Here is a 21244-nt window from a genome sequence, read left to right on the forward strand (position 1 = left end):
TTTTTTTTGTTTGTTTGTTTGTTTGACTGATCTGAAGAAAAAATACACAACTTACACCATGAATACAGTATATTTTTACATTTTTACAGGGACCCCTAACAACTTGAAATATCATCAACTAAAAAAGTAGCTTCAGATACATCATCTGTTCCTGAGTTCCAGTACTGTTTGTGGTTTTACAAATTCGTTTTCTTATTTTAAAAATATTTCATTCCACTCTTGCTGTGTTTGATACCCACACAAACATTTAGAATGACTGGCTGAATAGACACTGGGCCACGGAAAAAGAATGAGAATTCTTGGTGCTTAGGGCACTCACCAGGATGTGGGAGACCAGAGTTCAAGTCCCTGCTCCAATGACTACTCAATTACTTATACACAGTGAAACAGCTACAACAGGAGAGATTGAAAGACCCACACCAGAATATCTCATAGCCCACCAGCTAAGGTTCTCTTCAGAGTGGTCTGGGAGACCCCAGTTAAAATCCCTGTTCCTCATCAGGCAGTGAGGGATTTGAACCCAGGCCTTCCATATTCCTGGATAAGTGGATTTAAAAGTAATGAGGGGGGCACCACCATCATGGGCATTCTGGACTGCTCCTTTAGCTGATTGCTCCTCATTCTTCAGTTAATATGCAACTAGAATCAGATGTTTCTTGGCAGCTCAGCAAACTGAATTTTGCAACCAGTCAGGGCATAAGAACATAAACTAAATTCTGTCTTTCCGCCAACATGGATTTTGTGCCTTGTCTTCAATAGGCTGTCTGGGGAAAGATAAAAATCTAGCTGTTGTACTGGGCTTAAATTTTCTCTAAATGCCCTGTAAAATAAAGTACATGACTCAAATCTGTGGTATCGTACACAAAACCAAACTCATGACTCAAAAAGTATTTTAATATCAACAGACTTGTAGGGTACTTCTTGACAAATCACCATTTAAGTTTCAATGGCCTTGGGTAGTCAACTTCACCCTGCATGTCATTCATTTCCAGTAAACATCCAGCTTTGCTGTTGCTTAAATAGTAAAGACCAGGCAGGCACTTCATTAACTCACATGCCCTTCTTTTTCTCGTGCAGCAGTTCCATATCTATAATATATAGATCACATTTTACCAATTTTAATTTAAAAATACAAAATTAACTAATTTGGGGAATAATGAAATGACAGTATAGTGCTAATGTATTAAACGTTTTATGTTAAAAATTATATATCTGATGGTATAATTTCTAGAATAATAAAATAATTTCCCCCACCATTAGTGTAAAACTTTGTTTAGTTGGACAGACTTTCATTATTTATCTGAAACTTGCGATGAGTCCGATATAGGTCTAACTAAAAGATAAATCTGAACATCTCAGTCATAATCTTGTATTTTGCAAGATATTACCATTGAAATAAAGCTGTCGCTAGTTATTGGTAATTTCTCTTCAAAAGCTGATGTGTAAATACACTTTTATAATTACAATCCTAACCAAGAAGTTGGTATCAGTGGTTGATGACATTAGTTAATTTTGACCTCCGCTATATATTAACAAATCTTTGTTACAGACAAAGCTGCTAAACACATATTATACCTGACATAGGACCACAAAAGCAAGGAAACATAATGCTAAAATATACTCTCTACTAATCCACACACAACACTTCACTACTACAACTAGCTTTACCACAATCTTAATTCTGCTCCAGAGGGATGCCATCTTTCTGTCACCATCATCACCACAAAACCCCTTTCCAGCACCAAATTACTAAATCAGACATCCACAACTAATAGTGTTTTGAGGGCAGACTTTGATAAAGTGGGTAGTGGAAAGATAGCATCTGTACGGGTGCAAAGTTAAGGTTGTGGTTCATAGATAAGGACAGATGGGACCACTGTGATTATCTAGCCTTCTACATAACAAAGGGCATAGAACTTTCCTGAATTAATTACTGTTTGAACTAGAGCATATGTTTTAAAAAAGAATCTAATCTTGATTTTAAAAATTGCCAGGGATAGTGGAATCCACCAGACGATCTGCTTAATTGTTGCAGTGGTTAATTACACTCATTATTAAAAATGTTCACCTTATTTCTAGTCTGAACTTGTCTAGCTTCAACTTCCAGCCATTGGATCTTGTAATACCTTTGTCTAAGCTGAAGAGCCCATTACCAATTTCTTGTTCCCTATATAGATACTCAGCCTGTGCTCAAACTATTTGCTAAACTAAACAGACTCAAAGAGCTCAGTCATGATAAGGCATGTTTTCTAATCCTATAATCATTCTTGTTGCTCTTTGCTGAATCCTTGCCACTTTATCAATGTTCTTCTTGAACTGTGGACCTCAAAACTGGACATAATATTCCAGTAACAGTTGTACCAATGCCAAATACAGTGGTAATATCTCCCTATACCCACAGAGATCCCCCTGTTTCTACATACCAGGATTCCATTAGCCCTTTTGACCACAGCGTCACACTGGGAGCTCATATTCAGATGATTACCCTCCAGCATTCCCAAATCATCTTCAGAGTCTCTGCTTCCCAGGATAGAGTCCCCCAGTCCTTTGGTCTACATTCTTTGTTGTTGAAGTGATAGTCCCTATTGTATTCCACTGAGGATTGCATTGGGACCATATTGTCAGTGAATGTTCATAACTCCTTACATACTATTCTTACATACATTTTGCAGTGATTATGATGACCAGTATGACACAGGTTTTCAGTAGAGACCTTACATGACACTCTTTTTGGCAAACTTATATGTAGATGCCAGACTCAAGGAATCCCTGTAGCCCTTATACACCCCTGTGCGCTCTGCCAGTTGGCACCAAGAGGTCCCTGGGTCACAGTGCTCCAGCTGCCTCGGTTCCTTTCAGCCATGAATAGCTGATAGGGTAGAACCGATCTGGGGTAAACCCGGATCAGTCTTCAGTGTCTAGCTTAGATAACACTATTAGGATTTTTTAGTATAGGATTAATTGGTATATAGCGAAGGATAGATTTTAGTCAAAATTTTCTTTGGTTCTGAGATGGTTGATCCAAAGACTAAGTCAGGCTTTAAGAGATGTGCTTCCTGCCTGTTTTTCCAGCATCCAGTGCACATACCAGATGCCTTGTCTGTCTAGAAGAGGGGTACTTTCCTTCAAATGCTCTACATTTATTCCAAGAGCAAGAAAGGAGTGGCAGAACACACTACAGGCAATTCTGCTACAGGAGACCTTAGCAACAAAGCCTATTGGATCTGAACTTTTGTATGGATCCAAGACATACCATAGCTCGCCTCAAATACATCAGAGGTTAAACTCTTCAGAGACACATGCTTCTTGTCTGTTTCACCTCTGAGCTCAAAGACTATCGCTCTGTCCCAGTTCAGAGCAACTGAACCAATATTCACCCTTCCATGGGCCAGCAAGGCACCCATTCTCAGGCGTCCAACTCCCCAGCCATCATCTCTGTGGGCAGAGATATGCACCTCTCTCCTTCATGACTGGGGTATTTTCAGGCTGTACTGTTCCCGGCCTATACTTTAAATTCTCCAGTAAAGTCAGATTGTTTAAGCAGGCCTACTTTTTCTTCTCAAAGTCCATAAACAACATAATTGTCCACCAATATGTTACCATACCTTTCTTTCTAACCAAATATATTTATTCTTAAGGTAAAATCATTACAAAGAAAAGATATTAAAACAATAAAGAAACAACATGCATGCAAATAAACTTACCAGAGATTACCTCCTGATTCGAACCAGGTGAAGAATCCTTCAGACCCCACCATGGAGTTTTTCAGTGGTCACAAATTTATAACTGCCTTGGTTCAGAACAGGCACACCCATGAATCTAAGAATCGCACTTTTCTCCAGTTCAGGCCTCTGGTTTTGTCCTTGTGTAACAGGTGATCAGCTGACAGTGAGTTTCTGCTCAGGGTGCAGCGTGAAAAAGAATGGGTCCAGAGGAGAGAAGTTGGCTTCCCCTCTTAAGTATTTCATAGGAATCCCACTTAACTTTGTCTTGCACGTTGTTTCAGAGTCCTTTGAAGCTCATAACACTTCCCAAGACTTACATTAATCACAAAAAGAAAGAGTACTTGTGGCACCTTAGAGACTAACAAATTTATTTGAGCATAAGCTTTCGTGGGCTAAAGCCCGCTTCATCAGATGCATGCAGTGGAAAATACAGTAGGAAGATAGATATAGATAAAATACACACAGAACATGAAAAATGGGTGTTGCCATACCACCTCTAATGAGACTAATCGATTAAGGTGGGCTATTATCATCAGGAGGGAAAAAAAACATTTGCAGTGATAATCAGGATGGCCCATTTCAAACAGTTGACAAGAAGGTGTGAGTAACAGTAGGGGGAAAATTAGCATGAGGAAATAGTTTAGTTTGTGTAATGATTCATCCACTCCCAGTCTTTATTCAAGCCTAATTTAATGGTGTCCATTTTGCAAATTAATTCCAGTTCTGCAGTTTCTCATTGGAGTCTGTTTTTGAAGTTTTTTTGTTGAATAATTGCAACTTTTAGGTCTGTAATAGTGACCAGGGAGGTTGAAGTGTTCTCCAACTGGTTTTTGGATGTTATAATTCTTGACGTCTGATTTGTATCCATTTATTCTTTTTCATAGAGACTGTCAGGTTTGGCCAAATGCACACAAATCAGATGTCAAGAATTATAACTTTCAAAAACCAGTCGGAGAACACTTCAACCTCCTGGTCACTCTATTACAGACCTAAAAGTTGTAGACTTTAAGGCCAAAAAGGACCATCATGATCATCTAGTTTGACCTCCTGCACGCTGTAGGCCACAGAATCTCGCCCACCCACTCCTGTAATAGACCCATAACCTCTAGCTGAGTTACTGAAGTCCTCACATCATGATTTAAAGACTTCAAGTTATAGAGAATCCATCATTTATTCTAGTTTAAACCTGCAAGTGACCTGTGAGCCATGCTGCAGAGGAAGGCAAACATCCACCCCAGGTTACTATCCAGTCTAGTACATAAATATTTTAAAGGAAGTTGTTAATAGAAAGAAAATTAAGGGTTGGTTACTCTTTCTATCAGATATAATATTACCTGTTTGAGTAAATATTCTTTATACTTGCAATAGTGAATAATACTAGAACTTCTTGACTTGTGTCATAAAGTGGGGGCGTAGTATTTTTAAAAACAGTTAACTTCATCCTCTTGACAAGATTCCTACTCTCTCTCCCCCCCTCTGAAAATGAATACAGGTCTAAAAAGCAAAAAGAATTATGACCTTTTCCTTAAAATGCCAGTTCCCTTAAACTGTTTTCTAATTCTCATTGCCTATCTGTAATATAGCATTTTTCTTTTTCATTGTCCTGCACCCTCAGTTGCATAAGGTATCCACTGGTTTTCGCCATTTTCCAGTCTTGTGCTGATCTGTTCGGGTTTGAGTGTCATGTTCATAGATTACTACTTTTTCTATTCTACATAATATTCCTCTAAGATGCCCTCTTTATCACATGAGATGCTTGCTGTGCCATTCTTTGTTCTATAATATGTCTGAGAACAGCAGTATGGTCTGCACATGATCTTAGTGGTCTAAAACCTGCTTGTTCCTCTCTCATTTGTAGGGCCTCTTATTACTTCCTAGTTGCTGATGCACTTTTTCCCAGAAACTGAGAGTAATGTGATTCTTCTGCGATAACACGTACACGTGTGCGAGCTCTCTCTCTCTTTTTTACACTGGGTTGGGTTTTTTCTTCATTCTATTGTCTATCCATAAACACAAGGAAAGTCTGTAGGGCTGTTTTGTAACTTGCTTTAATTACTTGCTTTGTTACTTGCTTTTTCCAAGTGGTGGTGTCCACGTTATCACTTGCCGTGGAAGTAGTGGTGGTGGTATCCTTAAAGTATGTCCTAAATAGGTCCATCATCATCTTTTTGCCATATTTGATGTTTTAGATTGGTTGCTCTAATCAGAATTTCTGATGTTTCAGGAAAGATCTTCTGCAGGCATTTACTTTGGAATGAATTGATCGTATCAATTTCTTTTGTAGATTTCCATGGCTGTACTCCATAAAGGAGGACAGACATGATGTTGAAAATTCTTATTTTTGTGTTAGTACCAGTCATGCTACTTTTCCAAATATTTTTAAGTTAATAAAAGTTGTTTGCTGCTTTGATATTTGTTGCTTGATATCTAGCATGCTAGTCACAATTGTTGCATATATCACTCCTAGATAGGTAAATGACTTACTACTTCTAGTGTTTTTTCATCTTCTCTAATGGATACTTTGGGACATTGATAGCCATATATTTTGTCTTCCTCTTGTTGATGACCAAACTGACTTGCTTTGCTCTATCTGCCAAAAAGCTGGGTCTGTTCTTCCATTAAGCAATATGTTGAACTAGGCACAACAATGTCATCAGCGAAAACAAGGTCATCCAATTGTACTTTATCGTTTGTCCATAAAATTCCTTGCATTCTGTGGTTATTTCCCTTATGACATAGTCAAAGACAAGTGCAAAAAATAGTTAGGACATAATATACCCTTGCCTTAGTCCAGTCATCACAGCAAACCATGGTGACTGATGTCACCATCTCTGACTGCACATTTGGTATTATCACATAGATCTTGGATGATTCTAACTATTTTTGCTGGTATTCTGTAGTATGTTATAATTTTTGACCCTCTGTGTAGGCTGTCAGAAGCCTTCCATAAATCTACAAAATTTATCACGAGATGCTTGCTATGCCATTCTTTAATATGTCTGAGAACAGCAGTATGGTCTGCACATGATCTTAGTGGTCTAAAACCTGCTTGTTCTGCTCTAAATTGCAGGGCCTTTTATTACTTTCTAGTTGATGTTGCACTTTTTCCCAGAAACTGAGAGTAATGTGATTCTTCTGCGATAACACGCTCTCGCGCTCTCTCTCTCGCTCTCACACTGGGTTGGGTTTTTTCTTCATTCCATAGTCTATCCATAAACACAAGGAAAGTCTGTAGGGCTGTTTCATTACTTGCTTTAATCATCTCTGTAGTAGCATTATCCTCCCCAGCTGCTTTCCCATTTTTGAGTTTACTGATGGCTTTTCTAACTATTTTCTAACTATTGTAATACCTCTTAAATCAATATCAAGCTCTAGTGATAGATCTTTATCTTGTATTTCTAGTAGTTTGCTTGGGCTTGGTCTATGTAAAACAGCCTGAAACTATTCTGCCCATCTTTTATTTTGTTGTTCTGTACTGAGTATTTCTATTTGCATCTTTAATAAGGCCTCCAATATGTTTCATGTTACCTATTTGATTATCTTATGCAAGATTGTACGATTAATTCTTTGGCATCTTCAGCCTCAACGTTTTCTATCAATATATGTCCTTTTGTCTCTTCTAGCACTCTATTTTTAGCATTATGCACAATTATATATTTAGTACTTACGTAAATAGCTTTGAAAAGAGAAGGATTTTAAACATGGTGCGTCTTGGCAAACAACCCCTTTATACTTTGTTACCCTAGAGAACAGAAGGCTTCACCCTCTAAATTAAAACAATACCTTTAACAGTAAAAATAGTTCTAAAGAACCATATCTGATTCCTTACGATTTGCAACAGCTTTTTCATTTTTTCAAATAATTTATTGCACAAAAATTATATATTTTTTTTTTAAGACAAATGTGGGTTGTCGGGTTTTTTTTAGTTTCATGATTAAATGCCCAAGAAAGCTTCTCTGGTATGGTTAGCACTAAAACTGATCTGTATAAAACTAGCTCAAAACTGTGTAATACATGACTGATAGTTAAGGGTCTGAATCTGCAAATATCTGAATGTGAATAGCTTGACTTATGCAAGTAAAACCATGGTAGTCAATCACACTGCTTGTATGATTGAAGTAACTTAGTTGTATATGTATTGGCAAAAGTAGTCCTACCTTTTCACTGAAATGTAAGAAATATGACTTTTTAGTCTAATTTTGTTGTAGACACTGTTGAAAAGTCACTAGCTCCCTAATGCTTGTGTTTTAAGTATCCTGTATGTACTATTTGTTTTTAATTACATACTGGTATTTGTCCTATGGTGGTTCGTGCAACATGACACAAACTTAAAAGCAATCATTCAGCTTTCTACTGGTAGTGTATGACATCTATGAATAGTTGGATCTCTGGTTTTTCTTTTTTGTCTTCTACCAAAAAGTAATGGTGGGTGGGTGGGTGTACATGCTTGCTTCTGGAATTAGAAATATTAATTTAATTTTTATCACATTATGTAATAGCTTTTACCTTAAAACAAGTATCATCGTGCTTTTTTCATTAATGTATTTTTTATAAATATATTTAAACAGATTTTAATTAGTCCATGTAAATTAAGTAGAATGGGCGAGATATTCAGCTTATATTAAATGACACAGTATGTTAACACTAATACACCTCGGTTAAGGATGTGACCATTAAATTTTACAATTTATTTTAATTTACTTGATATTTTAAAATCATAGTGGAAAACCTGAATTTTCTCATCCTGTTTAAAGAATATGTGTAAAAAACTACATGTGCTCTTTGACTGTGGTGTCAACTCATAATATAATCTATGCAGAAATCCTTAGTGATATAGATTTGTTTGTAAAGAAAACTTTGATCAGATTATATTAAAGTAAATAAATAACCTTGGATGTTTCCAACAGTAAGAACATTTAAGAATCTTAGAATCTGTTTACAGTAACTGAACTTTAATATTTTGAATTGCATTCACTTTCAGAAAATGCTTTTTCGCCTGAATTTCTTGTAAACTTAATTTCTCTCAACAGATGGACGACCTCAGTGGGAAGTAGAAGGGAAAATAATTAGGGAAAAGTGTCAAGGGGTGAGAAACTTATTTTTCTTACTTAAGAAAAAGAAACAGATTTCTAAAGAAAGAAATTGGTCTTCATTGTCTTGTTTTTCAGTTTAAACTTTTACTATAAAGTAAATGTTTAATAGGATACATGAACAAGTTTTGCAGCTTACTTCATCTGAAGACTTTTTCTAAATTGTCGTAACAGTATAAAGCAGTTATTAGGTTGCTGCTTCCTAAGAAAACGAAATGATAAACTTGTTTGAAAAACTAAAAGGGGAAATGTAGAATAACTGTTAAGGTGAGAAGTAATTTTAATTGCATTAGACTCCTGCCAATGAGATGAGCAGCATGAAGTTTAGTGTCTGCTACCATGGCATTCCTATGCTCATGAAGATAAATTACTTCACATAAGTGTATTTTTAAATAAAAATGTAATATCTAGAATATGCAAAAATGTCTGCTGCATCACAGGGTCTTAAATCATATTTTGTTATGTTTCTGCTTTACTTTTTAGAAGATGCATGAAGCAATAGCTTCATCCAACTAAAAATCCCCATTTGAGTTAACATTGCAGTCAGTACTCAAGCAGTATTCTTTAACAGGTGTATTTCATTTACATTTTAAATGTAATGCTATCTTGTTTCAACTTTAATTTAGGCTAACATTGTTCTTGAAGTTCCTCCGTACCATAACAAAACGATTACAGCTGCAGTCCAGGTGCAGTTTTATCTTTGCAATGGGAAGAGGAAAAAAAGCCAGTCTCAACGTTTTACTTATACACCAGGTACACACAGCTACTGCATCTTACTGTAAGCTAATTAGTGTACACTAACTTTTAGTAATTTTTTAAAAAGTGTATTTCATAGATACCATACAAAATATGTTCCCTTTGATAAGTAGATGTGACTAATTTTTTTTCAATTTGTGAATTGCCAATTAAGAATTTGTCTAATTTCATAACAGAAACTTGAATCCAATGTAGTAGTGTGAAATAATATGAATAGGGTTAAGAATTTCTATTTTGGCAATTATATTTTTACAACATTATTCAATTCTTTTATTCCTATAGCTTTTTGGCCACATGGAGTGTGAATTCTCAGTGGTCACTGTTTTTCATGATTCTGTTGTGTCTCCAGTTAGTGATACTATGTAGTGAATTCCAGGAGTACAGTCACAGATGATAGAGGAATAGATCATCCCCAGTTTATGCGACGCCAGTCTTTCTCTCAATAGTCAAAATACAACTTTGGAGTTCAGATGAGATAGAAAAAAAAAAAAAAATACTCCATAGACATGTTGCAGTGTGGAGAGAGCTAGTCTTGGAACTTTGTAAGAATGGCATACTGTAGTTGATCTGTCTTAGCAAGAGTGTTATTGGTATTGGGGAAAACCATACTGCAGATATGTAACATATATTCTTTTTGGATGGCTTTTCAAGTGGATTTAAAGTTCCTAATAGACTGTAAAGAGCAGTCAGGAGTTCATCAAGAACCAATGATAGCTGTAAGTGTAAGTTCCCTTCAGCGTTGCTTTGTACACGCTGTTTATGTGAAATTGGAGGACTTGACATACACAAGTATATATCAGAAAACTAATGGATGCTCCTAACAGGCACTGTAGACTGACAACTGAATTATTATTTTACACCAAAATAATCGTAAGCTGACTCTTTACTGAAAAAACTACTCTTGAAATATTGGAATGAGTAATAGAACATACCAGCTTAAAATGTGTCCAAAATAAAAAGGAAGTGAAGTTATAACTGAAGCTATATTACGGCAACCCTTAACACCCACTTGAAGGGTTTCCTGTTTTCATTTTAACATGCATGCTGTAAGCCAGTAATTGATTGGTACAGGTGTTGGCAGGAAAAAGCTGTTGTGCTTATAAGTAACAGCCCCTGATTATGGGTTACCCATGGCTTTTGGCTTAAAAAAGAAGCAGGGGGACTCAAATGATTGAAGAATGTGTGAACCTACAATTCTGTGGCTGTTTTTAAAAGAACCCTGGAGCTAAAAGGAAATATGAAATAAGTCTGTGTAGGCATGTTAATAAGCATCTTGGGGGGGGGGGGAAATCATTCTAGGTGTTTGTATAAAAAAGATATAATTATTGCCTCCACATATCCATACTTATGGGTGCATAGGCATGCCTCATTATTGGTGGAACTTTGGAAAGCTTTGATTGCTAGAATAGCATGCATGCGCTGTTGTAGCACTTCAGATTTTTCAGTGCAAACCAAAGTGAGTTTTTGGGGTGTTTTTTCCTCCTGCATTGCTATATACTAAATGTGCTTATGGGATTAGAGGAGTGAGCTGGGGCAAGAAAACTTGAGTGCCATTCCAATCCAAATGAATAGAGAACCTTCTTCCATTATTCCTTCGGGCAGAAAGACTCCTCAAAATAGAGTTCTCTGTTTGTAGGGCCCTCAAAATCAACCTTACCATTATCTGATGTGCAAATTGAGATCCAGCAACTTCACTCAAGTCCACAAATACTTCCTTGAGGGCCAATTGTTGATTCCATTAAGGTCAACAATGACCTACTTAAGGGAACCTCTTTTGAGCTTCACCTCTTTTTTTCTTGGGAGCTAATGTCAGGGTGTCCCCCTCCCCCCTGCTCCTGCAGCCCGCTTACCCTTTTCCATATAGAGCAGAGAGGGGATACAGACTGAGAGAGACAGCTTGGGGCAGCAGCTGCTGTCTGAACTTCCTGATCCACTTTAAAAGACAATGCACTTAAGAGTGGGTCAGCTTACCTAAAGGGGCAGTGAGCATCTCTCTCTCCCACACACAAGGTGTCTGTCTCTGTCTGCTATGCTGTCTCCCCTCCCTCCTGTTCGTGCTGCCTTGATGAGAGGCTACATTAACAACAACGAGTTAACGCTTGACGGTTCAGCCGAGTGCTAGTTCATCATTTAGCAGCAAGGCATTCCCTGGGAAATATTCCTCCCTCTTCCACCCTCTAACTTCACCACCTCAACCAAGCTTCACAATCATCATAGAATCGTAAATTGTTTGTTTAAAACGTATACTGTGTGTATATCTACATAATATATAGTTTTTTGTCTGGTGAAAAAAATTTCCCTGGAACCTAACACCCCTTTCCCCCCATTTACATTAATTCTTATGGGGAAATGGGATTTGCTTAACATCGTTTCGCTTAGTCGCATTTTTCAGGAACTACAACATTAAACGAGGAGTTACTGTATGTGGTTTGAATCCTCCTCCCAAACTAGGGATAAATGCTTCTTTGCACATCCCAGGACTATAGCCACAGGTGGGCCTGGGATAGGCCATGACCCCACCCAGTTAGCATCCAAGCCCACCTGAATATGAGCCTGCGTGAACCCCCTCTAATTCCTGTAATAGCAGCACATGTGGTAGATTGCTCCAGGACCCTGGCAAGGACAGTGAGAGCCATCTCCTCCTCATCATCTGTTTCAGATCAATCAGTAACTGCCTCCTCCACCCAATAAATAGGCCGGGGCACACTACTAGAGAGAATATGGCATCCCTGCAGAGACCTATATGGCTTCCTGACAGTCCCCACACATGGGGAGTTGTGCAGCTGAGGCAGCAGGTGTTAGAGTAGGACAGAGAAGAACAGGGGCTGCTGTTTCTGTGGTATTGGGAACAGCACATTACATAGCAGGTGATGGAGGCTGGAGAGCGGGAATAGGAAATGGGGTTCAGCCAAGCTTTCTAGTCATTGCCTGTTCCCCATAATTGGGGCCTATCCAAACTTTCATTCCTAGCTACTCCTCTGCCACATTCCACTGTACAGACTGTCAGACTGGAGAGGGGAGGTAAATGGAAAATTTTCTTCTTACCTGTGAATTTGCTGTGTTATACATTCCATGTCTCATATTCTGGAATACCCAGAAATGGTTTACTTCAGAACTGAAGTAGTTGGATCTTGCCTCTAGTTTCCAAAGTTAAAAGGGAAAATACATGTTTGCATAAAGAAATATCTGTATATTTCCTAAGACTCTGTTACAGGATTTATTTGTTAATGTTTGGTGGAATTAATGTATTTAGTTAGTATTTTCCAGCTTTGCAATATGTCATTATGGTGTATAATTGATAGTATAATTGGGTCTACAGTAGGGGATCTTCTGGCATAGTTAAATCACACCCCTAGCCAACATAGCTGTGCTGGCAAAACTTTTTTACTTTTAGATCTGCAGAGGTATAATTTGGAGCCTCTGGTAATAGTTTCATAACCCTTTCCCCTGTATGTGGGGATTGGTGCTGAACTTCTTGTCAGAACCTTGTCAGTGAAGCTCACTAGTTGGCCCCCAGTGTCCTTTATTAACTCAAGTCTACTGAGCTTAGTCCCCTGACCAGTAATGGTACAGTAACCACCCAACTCCCCCCAAGCCAATACAAAGCATAGGGCAATAGTTCAGAAGATAGAGAACCTGGGGGTTACTGATGAGGAAAGAGGGAGCTGAAGGAAAACACTGAGTAGATAAGAAAAGGGAAAATGTTTCAGGCTTAGAGGCCAGCCAGCATGACAAGAAGAACAAATTCAAGAATGGAAGAGAAATTAAGAGTGAGACAAAAAGAATGGTAAGCAGTGAGGAAAACTAGTCGAGTATATAAGAAACACAACAGTAGTGGCATGGCATTTACACATAAGTGCTATGTAATTAAACTATGTACTGAGTCACATTATAGTGAAGTAGAATTGTAAGGTATAACTTTGATTTTTATTCATTTTTCTAGTTTTAATGAAACAAGAGCACAGAGATGAAATGGATTTGACTGCTGTTCCATCTTTGTCCCTGCCTCATACTGGCAGCGTTCAGGGCCTGCACTCCATCCGAACTCAGCTGTCTTCAGCAGATCCAGGGCACCCGCATGATAGTTTACTGTCTACATCACCCAGGAGCCTCGTGTGCCCAGTTCAGCAACCGTATACATCCATGGTGACATCAGCAGTATCCCATCTGTCTCACATACAAGGTAGAAACATCAGTCCAGGTGATGAGTGTCATGTTTTGCCTGCTGTGGTTCACCAGTCTTTCCAAGTAACATCACCACCTCCTGTGAGGCCTTCCTACCAGCCTATGCAATCTAATGTTATGTACAATGGGCAACCTGGTCTTCCCATGAACTCTCCCTCCAGCCAAGGATTTGACACTATTTCATTTCAACAAGATGCAGCTGTACCTCATTTGATAAATCTTAGCTGCCCACCTCTGCCACCAATGCAGTACCATTCTTCAAATCCTGGCTCAGTGACAACTTCATGTACAGTAGGGCATCCTTTGGCACATCCAGCTCATTCAGGACAATCATCACCTCATCTGCAGTCAATGGGATATCACTGTCCAAATACTGGGCAGGGTTCTCTCTCTTCTGCAATGAATCAACCCCTCGGGCAACCTTCCCCTCAGTTGCAGCAAGTCACATACCATTCTGCAAACCCAGGGTCTGCTTCATCACCATCCCCAACAGCTTCCCATCCTTTGGTCCATTCGCCACTGTCCGGGCCAGCTTCTCCTCAGCTACAACCTATGCCATACCAGTCTCCTAGCTCAGGACCTGCCTCATCCCCTCCCCCAACAGCTATAAGTCACTCGGGACAACACTCCCCTCAAGAACATAGTCCTGGATTGGGAGGTCTTCATGCAGCTTCATCTTTAGTACATCACAGTGTATGTGAATCATCTCCATTTTCATCAGACGGGGTAGCTGTTAACATTAAACCAGAACCTGAAGATCAAGAGTTGAATTTTCAAACAATTGGATTGCAAGACATCACACTAGATGATGGTAAGTGGATATAACTTTTGATGGCTGGGATTTTGTAAGATACTGGTGACATTGGAGCAATAATGTAAGCAATATATTTTTCAGAAGAACTCTTTTACAGGCATAGCTTCCATCCACAAAGCTTGTAGTCACATTTTTGTCCCCCCCAGTGCCTGTTGTATATGTACTGCACATTAGGTGTAATTCTTGTAATTAGAGGAACCAAGTGCTCTTCCTTTGATTTGCACCCACAATTTGTTTTATGGGCACAAAATCCTTTCTAAAAATTTACCCTTTACCATTCAGGAACATTATACATTCATCCTTCTACATAAGGAATTAGTTTTAAAACACTTCTTTGTAACTTGTTGATTTGATCCTACCGTGTCCTTTTGTTATATAACTGAGTTACTTAAGCCTTTGAATAATATCTTGAAATTCAAACTCTGGAAGAATACAATTCTAACCCTTAGTTGTGTTAATGCTTTATTTGTCCACCGTTTGCAATAGTCTAGATGCTGAGAGAAATCAAACTTAGAGGCCTGTTGAGGTTCATTTGCTAAGTATGTGGCAGTCGTTTACAGTGTGACACAGACTAGGTAAAAATGCCCCAGTTTAGAAGGACAAACCTAATGCCCAGACCAGTTCTGTTTGAAACTAAAATGTTATCTAAATTTCAGTACTACCTTGAAATCTGATAGGCATCTGAGCTTGGGCTAGAGCCCAGGTTCTGGGTCTCTGTAAGATGGGGAAGGTCCCATAGCCTGGGCTCCAGCCTGAACCCAAATGTCTACACTGCAATTTTATAGTCCTGCATCCCCAGCCAAGTCAGCTGACACAGGCCAGTTGTGGGTGTTTTACTGCAATGTAGAAATACCCTCAAAGGCTAGAAGCTTTTTTAAATGAAAGCTTAAATTCTACAAAAGTTGATCAGTAAACCCACCACTTGCCATGGAACACTCACTACACACCACCTGACAAGGGGTGCATGGATTTGACAAGCCTAGCAGTAGAACCTAGTTAATCTAATTCGTCCAGACAAAAACTGTGTGCTCCACATCTCAAAGATTTAATAGAATGTAATGGTGAAGTCTGCCTTAATTACTTTTTATAAACTATAAACAGTATATGTAGGTGATACTTAACTATTACTAATTATAACTGCCCAATTATCTAACTATCTTAATGCATCAGCTAATAATTTTCAAGAATTGTTAGGCTGCAAGCTGCCTCCAAGTAATTCATGAAAGTCAGTGAGTCTACTATGTATCGTTTTCGGTATTTATGTAACTTTAGTTTTTAAAAAACATTCAAGTACTAAAACTATGGTTATGTAATGTATTTCTTATTGCCTAGAAAACCGTTCTCTAACAGATGTCTCTTAAAGAGACACTAGATGCTTAAAATTCTTTAAAAAAATTAGTACTAGTGAAAGGTACGAGGAACTAGATCCACAATTTCCCTCTTGAACAGCAAAAGTCCAACATTTAGGCACTATTGACATTCTCAAAACTCCTGCTCAGTTGCTGTCTAACCCCTTAGGTACCCATGTTTCCATAGGTAGCTTTGCTCAAACCTACCAATGTCCTGATTCTATTCCACCGCAAATAGCAACAGTGACTTTTTTGTGTATTTACTAATTTGCCATTATATTTCAAGCTCAGATTTTCAGGTTGTTTCTGTTCCATAAAGTGTGACTTGTTTTGCACTAAAATTTTCTGTGCTGTTTCAGTTGAAGAAAACAGAATTTTAACTTGCCATGAAGTTGAACCTTGGTGAAAACAAGGGCTTCTGACATGGCTTGCGAAAAAGTTTAGTTCAGAAATATGCAACTGTTGGGAAAATTGCATGTTGCATCTGTCTGACACAAGCATGCATCAAGTTCATTCTTTGAAATATGTAGTTACTGAAAGGAGTCACTGAAATTAACATAATAAATTCACATAAGAACTTTCCAAGAGTACAACTGACCTCATCTCTAGACATCAAGAAGTCTAGGTTCAAGGAAGCACATGGAATGAAATCAACAAGTTGGAAAAGCATCCTTTCTGGTAAAAGGGATCTATGCCTGATTTCTGCTCTCCAATTTGTATCTGAAGCTGGTTCAGCTCTTAAGGTGGTTGTTCTTGAAGGCCTAGACTGTAGAAGCCAACTTTGCAAGTGATGTAGTCAACCAGTAAGAATATCTTTCTTATCCTCTGCCAGAAGTCAGATGTCTGATTTATATGTGGTGACAAAACTTGATTTTTTTGAACTTTCTTCTATGGCAAATTCACCCTGTCTTTAAATTCTATGTTCTTGCAAGTGGAAGAATCCCCATTTAGCTGTCCCACTACAGGGGGCTACTTTAAGCATAATTGACTAAGCACATCTGTAAAATGTTACATTTAGCCCTGGGAGTCTATCACTTAGAAGAGCACTGCTTTCCTTAGGGCTTGTCTGTGCTTTAAAGTTTTGCCACTTTAACAGTGCCAGCATAGTTAAAGCAGAAAATCTCCCCAAGTGTAAATACAGTTACACAGCTATAAACGTACTTGTACAGATATGGTTATTCTGGTCAGCAGTATAATAAATTATATTGCTATAAGGCACCTGTATAACTGCATCCATGCTTTTACTGATAGCTGAATTGGAAAAAATCACACCCCTAACCTACATAGTTATATTGGTAAAATGTCCACTGTAGACCAGCCCTAAGTGTGAGAGATGCTCCAGAATACAGCAATTGGTGATATATTGGAAAATTTCTAAACGTCTCAAGAAGCCTTGTCATATTCTCCATTCCAAGCAGTTGAAGGAGTTGAGGATCTCTGATCTGATGGCAGAGGCCCAGGAAATTGGGAGTCCTCTCCCCAAGGTGGGATTACTTATGATTATTTAGCATACATCACAGGCCTAGTGTCACAATCTAGGGCTGCTTGTGTTCTGATTGGTCATGCTGTGTAGTCTAAAATGTATGCCTGTGATCAGTTCAGAAGGATGTCCTCTAAAACTGATTGCTATCCCTTGCCCTAGGGCAGGTAGACTTGGGGTTGCCTCCTCCACTTGGCTCTGTGGGACCCTCTTCTCTTAAAAGAAGGCCCTTCCTCTTCAAGGTGTCCAGACACTGCATATGGGATACTGTCTTAGTTTCCCTTTTTTCCCATTTAGGCCTGAGGTTCTCATGTTTCTGAATGTGGATCCTGACCCCTCATTCTTAGCATATTGGTATCTACCATTTCTCCTCTCACCTCCTCCTTCAGAACTTGGTCTCTCCACTGGGACTCTCAGAAGTCCCTTGCTGCCTAAAGGAAAGACTTCCCATTTTGTATGAGGAAGGATAAAGAAATGCAGGCTAAAATGCTTCCTCTGTGGAGGAAGGCCTGAGGTAGACCTCTGTTCTCTTGATTTTCTCCAGATAATGGCAGGCCTTGTTAACTTTCAAAGGGTGAATGTTCACTCAGAAAAGTTCAGTCCTCCCTTTTTCTCTTGGTTGATAAACAGGTTTTCAGCTGTTATATTAATGCCTTTGATCCTCTCTCTTTCTGTCACCCTATACTACCTACACACACATCTAAAATCGAAAGAGATCTGTTTCCAGAAACAGTTCTTGGAGCTACTGCAGAGAATTTCAGAAAAATCCATCAACCTTAATGACTTAAGTCTTCTTTTGGAGCAGACTACAAAGCTTTCATATTGCATAATCATAGATACTACAATGGCCAGTTTTGTAGGAGAGGTTCAGGAGTGTTTAAGCTGAAATGAATAGTGGTGTGGCAGTGAAAATTGTGGTATTTGATACTGTAAACTAGCTCTTCTATTTCATATGCTTTTTAGATTTACAAACTAAAATGGTTGGTTTTACAATTGTTTGGAAAAATAAGGATCTATTTAAATGTCACAGATATTGAGCACCTCACTTTAGAGTTGTAGCTTTATACTGTAGCGTCACAAAACCTGAAAACCATTAAATTAATGTTGATGAACTTGTCCTGAAAATAATTAACAAAAGGCTGCTGTTCACCTTTGAACTGATTTAAGTACCTCTATAATCCCATTCACCTTTTAGGTCCCCTGAAATCCAGACAATCAGGCCATTTGTGAATCTGCATTCCACTATGCTAATGACTTCACACCCATCATGCTTATGCAAGTCTAAGAGGGGTGGCAAATTGGGTTAATTGTTGACTTTTTTCCATATTGTGCAATTTTGCAAAAAGCTTCCATTTAGAGTATATATTCAAAAGGGTAAAAATAGTATGTGGGGGGGCATGCTCTGTACTGTCTACAGCAGACTTTCATGGTAGATGTGGTGTCGCAGATCAGAATCTGGCAACCTGCATTTCAAAGAACTTCAAATTCATTTATTTTCTTTAAATTCTGTTGCATATATCTCTTTGCGATCAAAAATTCATTGAATATAAGAAGGAATTTAAATGCTGAATTATGATTTATATTACAAATATAACTACTAACAGAGCTAGAAAAAGCTTCACTTAAATTTTACCTTTTGGAAGATGTGGCAGATTCAAAGCCAACTATATTGTGTACCATTCTAAATAGGGAAGGGCCGTGTGTTCCTGAAGACCAGTGTTGTTCCAGTTTTAAAAACTTGTGCACATTGGCCATCTCAGAACCATTGGTCATCTGAGCTGGTGAAACTGACAGCAGTCTGCATAAGTACAAGAGGTTCTCAAGGTCTGTCACAAGTTGACATCCTTTTCTTCCCATTGACTAAAACCACCCTTTCCCCTACACAGCGTGTGAGATCCTTCAGATGATGGAGACAGAGGGATGGAGATTGCTTGGCTGAAGACAGTAGGATTCAGCATTTGATTTAGTCTTTGCCGTATACATCCATCACCCTCTGACACAGTCCCCTGTGTACTCTTGCCCCAGGTCAGGTGTCCCAGATTTTCAGAATGTTTCGGAATGTTTGCAGCAGCCAGTTGAGTTGAGGTCTGCAGCTTCTCTTCATTTTTTTTCGTTCTGTTAACTTGTAGCAAATTATTAATTTTTGTGGCTGTCTAGTTTACAAGTGTGTGACAAATTTTAGCTTATAAAATGTACTACTCTTTTAGATCATCTGAAACTTAAGCTATTGAGTATTTCTACTTCTGAGTGTGCATTATGTAAATTTCATTTTTTTTTTTTTTTGTGGATTTGGGTAACGTATATAATTGTAGCTAATCATTTTTAGGAGGTTATATTAACCATGGGTTGTGTTTTTAGTATCAGATTATGATAACCTTTTTGCTAATCTCCTTTCACTTCCTTATGTGTTGTATCCTCATTACATAAAGATGGAAATTAGAAAACAGATGTGGATTTTCTATAAATCATAACTAGATCTCCTCTAAAAATTTTCTGTGCATAAAATTTGTAAGCTGCTTTGTAAGATATAGTCCACATCTAGAGTTCAACTTTTTACCCTAATTCAGTTTCCTATAACAGTATTGTGATTCAATAATTTATCATCTTTGGGGATATGTTCAGTTGTGTGAAAGCACTGATGATGATTCAGATCCTTTGCTAGCTTGTCTAGGGATCAATACTATTATCTAGACAAGCTGTTCACCAGCTTTCACAGATTGAGTCTATAGTAACTTTCACAGAATTGCAATAGTAATAGCAAGATAATTTGAATGTATTGAAAAGTGAACACTATATATAAAAATTAAAATACAATACACCGTCAACAAATTAGTAGTGTGTATATATAGTACATTTAAACTAGGCTGTTACAAAGTGTCATGAGTGCTGAAGTAAGAAATCTAATACTTGAAAATCCTGCTTAAGAAATAAGGGACAAAAACTGCCTCCTTTGGACTAGTGTTCCATAAACTGACTTCTGATTTTGTGAAACATACAGTAAGGCTCTGTACTTTGCAGCCCATTGGGCCTAAGCTTTGTTGCAGGACTTCAATTTCTGTTGTACACCGAGGCTGAATTTACAGCATCTTACTATAACTGGAAAATATTCAAAAATGAGGTTCTTTACTGACTATACTGTACTTGAATTGTTAATTTCTTTTTTTTAATTGTGTTGGAATATTTCCTTTCATCTCATTTTGCTGCCTAAATTGGCATACTTAAAAAAACCGGGGCACTTTGCAATAAAATAGAGTGCTTTCCTGATTGCTTTCTGGTAAGTACAATGGGTGTTATGAGGGTTGGAAGTGGGGCAGCGTTAGCAGTTGGCATATGCTGGAATGAAGATGAAGGGGGAGCCTGATTTCAAATTCAGAAGCCAATATTAGCCAGCAAGAGGTGGAGTGAGAGAGGCCAGCTAAATGCTGTTACAATTTGTGTGTATCACTTTTTTGTTGGGGGTACAGGACCTTGTCCACACAGACTCTAAGGCAGTGGCTCTCAAACTTTTTTACTGGTGACCCCTTTCACATAGCAAGTCTGAGTGTGACCCCCTCCTTATAAATGAAAAACACTTGTTAATATGTTTAACACCATTATAAATGCTGGAGGCAAAGCAGGATTTGGGGTGGAGGTTGACAGCTCGCAACCCCCATGTAATAACCTCGCAACCCTGAGGGGTCCTGACCCCCAGCTTGAGAACCCCTGCTCTAAGGGCTGGTCTACACAGTGCATTAGTCCACACCAAAGCAATGTAAATTCTAGTGTGTATTAGCATGTTACTCACTAATGGCCCACATGGACCCTGCTGATTCGCACTAGGGAATTTTTAGTGCATGCCAAGCTCA

General features: G+C 38.4%; 1 protein-coding gene across 2 annotated transcripts in view; it reads left to right on the plus strand.

The window, feature by feature from the left end:
- Nucleotides 1-21244, plus strand: part of NFATC3 (nuclear factor of activated T cells 3) — a 146159-nt gene that overhangs the window by 102202 nt on the left and 22713 nt on the right. For both annotated transcript variants that reach the window (XM_054048896.1, XM_054048897.1), the window contains exons 7-9: nucleotides 8756-8811; nucleotides 9442-9568; nucleotides 13515-14567. In XM_054048896.1, the coding sequence (XP_053904871.1) occupies nucleotides 8756-8811; nucleotides 9442-9568; nucleotides 13515-14567 (1236 nt within the window). The remainder of the gene's footprint in view (nucleotides 1-8755; nucleotides 8812-9441; nucleotides 9569-13514; nucleotides 14568-21244) is intronic.

The sequence above is a fragment of the Malaclemys terrapin genome, chromosome 14, assembly GCF_027887155.1.
Source record: "Malaclemys terrapin pileata isolate rMalTer1 chromosome 14, rMalTer1.hap1, whole genome shotgun sequence".
In the NCBI taxonomy this organism is placed as follows: domain Eukaryota; kingdom Metazoa; phylum Chordata; order Testudines; family Emydidae; genus Malaclemys; species Malaclemys terrapin.